General features: G+C 36.2%; 1 protein-coding gene across 1 annotated transcript; it reads left to right on the forward strand.

Annotated features, from left to right (window-relative positions):
- Positions 1 to 52: 52 nt before the first annotated feature.
- Positions 53 to 2,462, forward strand: LOC141430248 (cystathionine beta-synthase-like). Its single transcript, XM_074090856.1, has 4 exons — positions 53 to 95; positions 1,371 to 1,538; positions 1,895 to 1,967; positions 2,396 to 2,462. Exons 2-4 carry the CDS (start codon positions 1,388 to 1,390, stop codon positions 2,460 to 2,462), a joined length of 291 nt encoding a protein of 96 aa, XP_073946957.1. The 5' UTR covers positions 53 to 95; positions 1,371 to 1,387.
- Positions 2,463 to 6,901: the final 4,439 nt, after the last annotated feature.

A 6,901-nucleotide genomic window follows, 5' to 3' on the forward strand; every position in this document is an offset into this window, starting at 1 on the left:
CGCCTCGTGCACCCAGCATAATAGACTTCGTGGGCAAAACGCCTCTGTCAAGCTGAACCAGATACCGCAGGAACATCAGCTAGCCTGCGAGATATGTATGTTTATTTTAGAGTTATATACGATGTTACACGAGTTATACATATTTTATACGAGGTGCCTTCAAATTCTTCCGGGATATTTTAACAGGTCGTTGGGTTCGTTTGATTGAATGTCTCTGTAAATACAAAATATCATAGGACTAAAACTACTATTAAATTAAATAACTAATACTAAAACTTTTAATTTTTTAATTAAGAGAGGTGGCCTCTTGGCATGGTGCCATCGCGCAGCAGCATTCCCGCGTTGAACTGTGATTGAGATCCTTTGCGCGAGAAAGCTGCCGGCGCGAGGTTGCCTGTGCCTCCTATAACCTATTGCTGAGCTCCCTGTGTAAATGTTTTTGAGACTTTTTATTGTTGTTACAAAAGTTTTTATACTTACATTGCGTGTATTCCAAGGCGTGATTAAACGTGGAATCCAAAATTCCGATAAAAAATCTTTCACAGGGCGTCAGTCTACCTAAACAATAACCTCTTGAAGTATTCCGGAAAATTTGAAGACATCATGTACATTTTTCACCTAAGTAACAATATAAAACAATGTAATAACTCTTATTGGATATTCGACGCTCATGCCATTATTGTTCTTCCTAGTCGCGATTCTGCACAATATGGATTCCACACAGTTGCTTTTGATCACATTCCTTATTCTTCGCAGTCAGTAGTTTTATACAATCCGGTTTCTTCCTAGTCGCGATTCTGCACAATATGGATTCCACACATTTGCTTTTGATCACATTCTTTATTCTTCGCAGGTAGTAGTTTGATGTACCTCGACGAAAATCAGTTAAAAAGCTATCAATTTATTTCCCATGTAGGTACATTGTACAGTCAGCGTCAGAGATATGTGGCCCCCCCTACATAGATTGGTTGTATTGGTGGTAGCAATCCGGGTTGACCTTGCACAATTTAAGGTCCTATACCACTGCAAATACCAATACCTAATAAGCAATACAGTCAATACATACTCAAACCGACTTAGTAAATCAACTAAAAAAAGTTAACGCCGTGTCTTCTACTTTGACATTGATAAATAACCCTTAATTAACGTTATGTATGTATGTACCTACAGTATAATCATGAAATAAAACCAAAAGAGTACTTACCTAGGTAACTAAAATCGTTAACTACGACAAATTCCTAATAATTCGCACATGAAATAAAAATTTCTTTGGGGCTTTTGAGTCAAGTACACAAAGTAACACAAAAGCCCAAATTTTTTGAATTACGACAGTTTTTTATTTCATGTGAGAATTATTCTTAATCACTTAGATGTAAAATGCGAGTACATGAATCCGGGCGGGTCGATCAAGGACCGCATCGCGCAGAGCATGATAGCGGACGCAATGAGCAAGGGCCTCGTCCACCGCGACACCGAGTTTGTGGAGCCCACTTCTGGAAACACTGGCATCGGCATTGCTTTTGCTTGTACGCAGAATGGTCAGTATTCACTAAATTACACCAATATTGCAAATGCGTTTGCTTTTGCGTTCTGTGTTTGTTACTGCTGCACGCTACTTGACGCTACGCTACAATAGATAGACGGATTTGAATGATTTGGTATATGTAATGACAACGGGATATTGACATTCACTCATTAATTTCATTCATTCTCCTTTTTATGCAATCAGTTCTTTATGTAACTGTGTGTGTTATAATTCACTTGAACTTCAACTGTCGTGGAACTACATACGTACATACCTAGTTGGGAATATTGAATAATCAACATCAACATCCACCGGAAATTCTTCAGTGTACCAGCTGTATCTAAATTAAGTATTTATTCTTTTGTTTAGGTCACAAGTCTGTGATAGTAACAACTGAAAAGAACTCGGATGAGAAGGTAAACACGTTGAGACTACAGCAGGCGTACCATGATCTTTCACAAACGATCCAAACGCAGAGCAGTTCAATTTAGGCACCTAAACTGAATCGTCGAAATTAGTACCACGACGTTTATTTCTCAGAGCTGAGTCTCAATGGTTTACAGGTGAATGAAAGACCGATATTGTCTCTGGTCCGAAACTGAAACGCTAAGTCGCGAAAGGGATGCGCTATATGCAAACCAAATTTTGTATACTAAAACCTCTTCATTTTGCAAAACCATAACTCTATGTCATTCCGTGTTCTTAGCAACCGTTGTGTTGATTACAAATAAAATGTTTACGCTGTCACTAATCGACGAGTCTCTTTTCTCACTGAAAAATCAATGAGGAGTTAAGAAGCACAATGTCGTGAGTACCTACGAAGTCCGAGACAAAGTCCAAGAGCCCGCATCCAAGCACGACAACGTGCAGGCTCAGAGACCCAGGCGCCGACGCCGCGAGCCCCCCATGTCGCAAGAGACGGCTCGCCGGGCCTTAATTGAAATAGCTCGGGAGAAAAATGAGACCTTGCGCGCAGGACTGCAAGAAATTAGGAATGAAATTAAAGCAGTCAAGGAGTTACTGCAAGCAAGGTGAGGAGCATTTTTTTGATTAGTTACCAATTTGATAGTCTCCATTACAAACAAGCAATTCAATTGTGTGTGTGTGTTGAATGTGTACTTATTAGGTTTCTCGATACCTACGACTGCGCTAAAGTTTTTGGAAGAAAATTGGTATGTAGAAAATATTATGCCTTCGTAAGTCGTTTCATTGTAAAAAAAAACGCCATTCAAAGACTGAACGAAAGTCGGTCACTCATGTTCTGCTATGTCAATGTTTTTTATGTAAGTACCATGTTTTTTTTTTTTAGGTTACCAGTTCCAGAACTGCCCCCAACGCCAAATTAAATCTACCATAACCATATAATTTCAAGATAAGTAGCCTGAATTGTCTTGACAGGTTCTCTAAAAATCTATCTAAATTCTCGTTGATAAATTGACTCGAATTCAGTTTCTAATATAAAGTTAAAATGGTCAAACTGTTGAATCTGTAAAATCAACAATATTTTTAGGAATAACGCTCGATGCTAACCGATGTGGCGACGGCACGGTTGGTGTATTTTGCTTACTTTAATAGCATTATTTCGTACGGCTTATTTTATGGATCTGCTGCAGACATTGAGTAAATTTTTATCTTACAAAGAGAGCAATTAGAGCAATTTATAATTTGAAGACGCGTGAATCTTCTTTTAAGGAAACAGGTATCCTAACCCTGCCGTCGCATTATGTTTTTGAAATAATCATGTATGTAAGGAAGAACATATGTGATTTTCACTAACGTCGATAACCCAAAGGCTACTAGAAACACAGGGAAGCTTAAAGTTCCAGCTTACAGACTGACTGGCTAAATATACCTCGTTGAGTTTCTTGCCGGATTTTTCTCAACAGAGGTTTTTCCGAACCGGTGGTAGATTTTTTTGACATTCATAAGTGCTTGATATAGCCTAAATTGAATAAAGATCTTTTGACTTTGACTTTGAGTTTGAATTTTTGTAAATTAATTATTGTGAAATAAAAATGAAAACAAACCAAACGTGTTCATTTTCTCCTTTACCTACACCTGTTATATAATATGGTTATTCATAAAGAAGATTTCCGCAATTACGTAGTTTTGCCTAATAATGAATAAGTAAGTAAGTAAGTAATCATTATTGCATATAAAGTAGGGTTTACAGGAGGCTGATACATGGAAAGAACGTACAAACATTCTTGCAAAAGAAAAAACAACAGTGAAAAACATAACAATGGTAGCAAGTTCATGAACGTACATTAACATCTATTCATACACAATACTTTTCACTGGCTCCTACACTAGGCGAAGCCTGTCCCGTAGGTAGCCAATTCCGAGAGAGTGAATACATAGTGACAACATCTCAAACGTTCCGCTAGAGGCGCTGTTCGTGTTTCCATATAAATTGAGATTCTAACGCGAACGCGATCGAGACGTATTTTGTAACCGAAAACTTACACTAAGGGTACTGGCTAGGGGCTTGACTCTAATAATAAATAACTCATACACTCTCGTGTATATGATGTTTTGGTGGATTCTCATTACTATTTATATAGTCTGCGGGTCTTAAACATAAAAGTGTTAACAAAAATCGTTTAGCTTTAGGTATTTATTTATATCATCGTGAGAAATGCAACACAAGGATTATCCCCTTCCCATAATCGGCGAACAAGGCGATTCCTTATGGCTGTACCGAGTCGCAGTTGTGGGTTGCTTCTTTCCGTCTCATCAATGACAACTGCGTCCTCGAGCAGCGGCTCGGTAGCCGCCTGCTGCAGACGGCGATTGTGGTATCGAGGCAAGCGTCCCAATCTAAATGGGCAGATTTGCTGTATTGCAAATTTGTGCAATATAGCTCAAGCATTTATAATTGAGCCAGCAACTTCTGGGCTGTAATCAACACTCGATGGCCACTAATGCACCGAAAACGAGTTTTAAGAACTCCTAAAGTCCTTTCAACTACGTTTCTGGCGCGAACATGAATGTTAGTGTAGTGACTTTCAGGCGAGTCTCTGCAGCGTTGGTAATGGAGTCATCATGTACTTCCTGAGGGGACCCGGAATCACCTGTAAATACATATTATTTAAGACGACGAATTGGCATTTTGGTGAAAAACATCTAGTTTTATCTCAGCAATTACAAAACATATCAAAGTGATATTTGAAACCTGATTCTTCATTTCAATGACTTTGTTTCCAAGTTGCCGAAACACGATTCGTAAAATTTTATAGCACAGAAAAAATATCAAAGATACTCTTGTAAACAGGGATTTGCTTGTTACAGGCAACCAGATCAAATTAAGATTCCAAATTTTCATATTAAATTAGTTTTAACCCATACTTCAACTTCAAGTTGGATTTTATTTTATTAAATTGTAATTTGTAGTTGAAACGACAAAAACCGTTTGTCGCTTACGACATTTTATATAAGCTAGCGCGCGCTCGTATTTTGTATGAAACCCTATGAAACCAGTCCCCTCTCAGCGCATGCCTCAGACCGCCGCGCGTTGTCAGCGACGGACCTATGCTAGTCGAACTGCCACGCGCCATCGATCGCATATAAAATAATACCGAGCAATAAATGGGAAAAAATGTCGGATCTTCAAAAAGGAAAAGAAGGTTGTTTAATTCATTAATGTATGGTTATGATGAAGAAAAGGTGAGTAATCATTATATTTCTACAGTTCACTGCACAAAACGTAAACAAATCGCCATGACAACGTCAGTTCTTAGTTAGTCGCCATGACGGTTCATGACATATGACATACTAACAAAATAATATGATATTTACATCGAAAGTAACAAAAGAGCTATATTTCCAAAATGTTATTGATATAATGTGATTTTTTGTATCTTACGGACATTTAAAAGGCATTCGATTACGGTTGTGCTAGTGCTGCATTCTGACGGCAGAACATTGCAGTAATATTCTCTATCTGCTTCTAGTTTATACGAGTATAATAGGTAATACCTAAGTACTTACCTTCTTTTTAGATAGTAAGTAGGTAGGTAGGTAAGGTAATTAATAGTTAAAAATATTCTAAAGTATGTGTGTGAACCAATAGTGAATACAAGTACAAAGTACGCGAAAACATTAACTTCTAAACTTTAGAAATCTAAAGTACTGTAGAAAATCGATTTTATTCCTTTAATTATTGCAATTCAGTGTTTGTACAAAAGCCATTGACTATACTTACAAAACTATTCACATTTCAATAAGCAGTACACAAATAATAAAAATACATTTTATCTTTCAGGAAGCAATCATTAGAATAAAGTTCTGAGAATAAAGTCATGGAGCCGTCTTCGATTTAGGTGGAAATAAAACAATGTCAATCGATTTTATGCAAGGGTATGTAGTGGTATGTATCCATATTAATTTTAAAGATCTACTTACTTTGAATATCAACTCTTGATTGAAGTTAATATCGCTTCATTTTAATTTCGTTTCTTTGGAAAACGAGAAAATTCGCCAATGTATGCAGTACAAAATGTATTAATCTCGTAAGATTTTAGTACCTACCTGGGCGTTTTCACAAAAAAGCGTATTCATTCTTTTTTTTTTAATTTTGGAAAAAATATAGTTTTTCCTTTTCAGAATCAAAAGTACAATCGATTCCGATGGTTTAAAAAAAAGTTCCTATCAAAAATGACAGTTTTGTAACGCTTTTTTTTTCATACACTCGGTATGGCGTCACAAAACTGACTCATAAAGTTTATATGAAAAAATTAAATACATTTTGAAAGAAAAGGTACACTTTTTTTTGAAAACGCCTACCTACCTACATAGTAATAATAGTATAATTAATAACAAATTCAAGTTTATAAAAAAGAAATTTATTTAAGGACTGCAGATAAGAATAATAAGGACCTTCTTGAAGAAACTATGTAGGTCTACAGCTACAGTAAGTATTTCTTTATTGCCAATTTTACGTGAGCAGAATAAGATCATATTTTTTGTTTGAAACTTGTAAAATGATTTTTTTTTCTATTATAGATAGAATATAATGTGAGAAAAATAACTCATCTCTCAACATAGTATTAGAATGCGCATCTGAAGTATCAGTAAGTTTTGTATTACTTAAAGCCAGTAAACGAATGTACTTATACTTTGGTGTACAATAAAGAGTCGGAGTATTGATTGTTTTGTACTTAGGTTCTAAAAGTTTAATTTTAAAGATATGACAGCTTTTTTCTACTTTGCCTTTTTTTACTGTGATTTCACTGTATATCAGCACCCAAAGTAGCGGATCATTTTTTTACTTTGTCGTATTAGGATATTGCCAAATTTGTATGTGTAAGTACGTGTTGTATATAACGACAAAGTTTAAAAATACGCAGCTACTTTGATGCTGACCGTACTGATCTG

This window comes from Choristoneura fumiferana, chromosome 8 (assembly GCF_025370935.1).
Source record: "Choristoneura fumiferana chromosome 8, NRCan_CFum_1, whole genome shotgun sequence".
Taxonomy (NCBI): domain Eukaryota; kingdom Metazoa; phylum Arthropoda; class Insecta; order Lepidoptera; family Tortricidae; genus Choristoneura; species Choristoneura fumiferana.

Excerpts from the sequence above, each read along its gene's own strand:
- LOC141430248 (XM_074090856.1), top strand. The coding sequence starts at position 1,388 with ATGAATCCGGGCGGGTCGATCAAGGACCGCATCGCGCAGAGCATGATA. Across the intron at positions 1,539-1,894 it reads TTTTGCTTGTACGCAGAATG|GTCACAAGTCTGTGATAGTA; the intron begins GTCAGTATTCAC and ends TCTTTTGTTTAG. Across the intron at positions 1,968-2,395 it reads ACGTTGAGACTACAGCAGGC|GCTCAGAGACCCAGGCGCCG; the intron begins GTACCATGATCT and ends GACAACGTGCAG.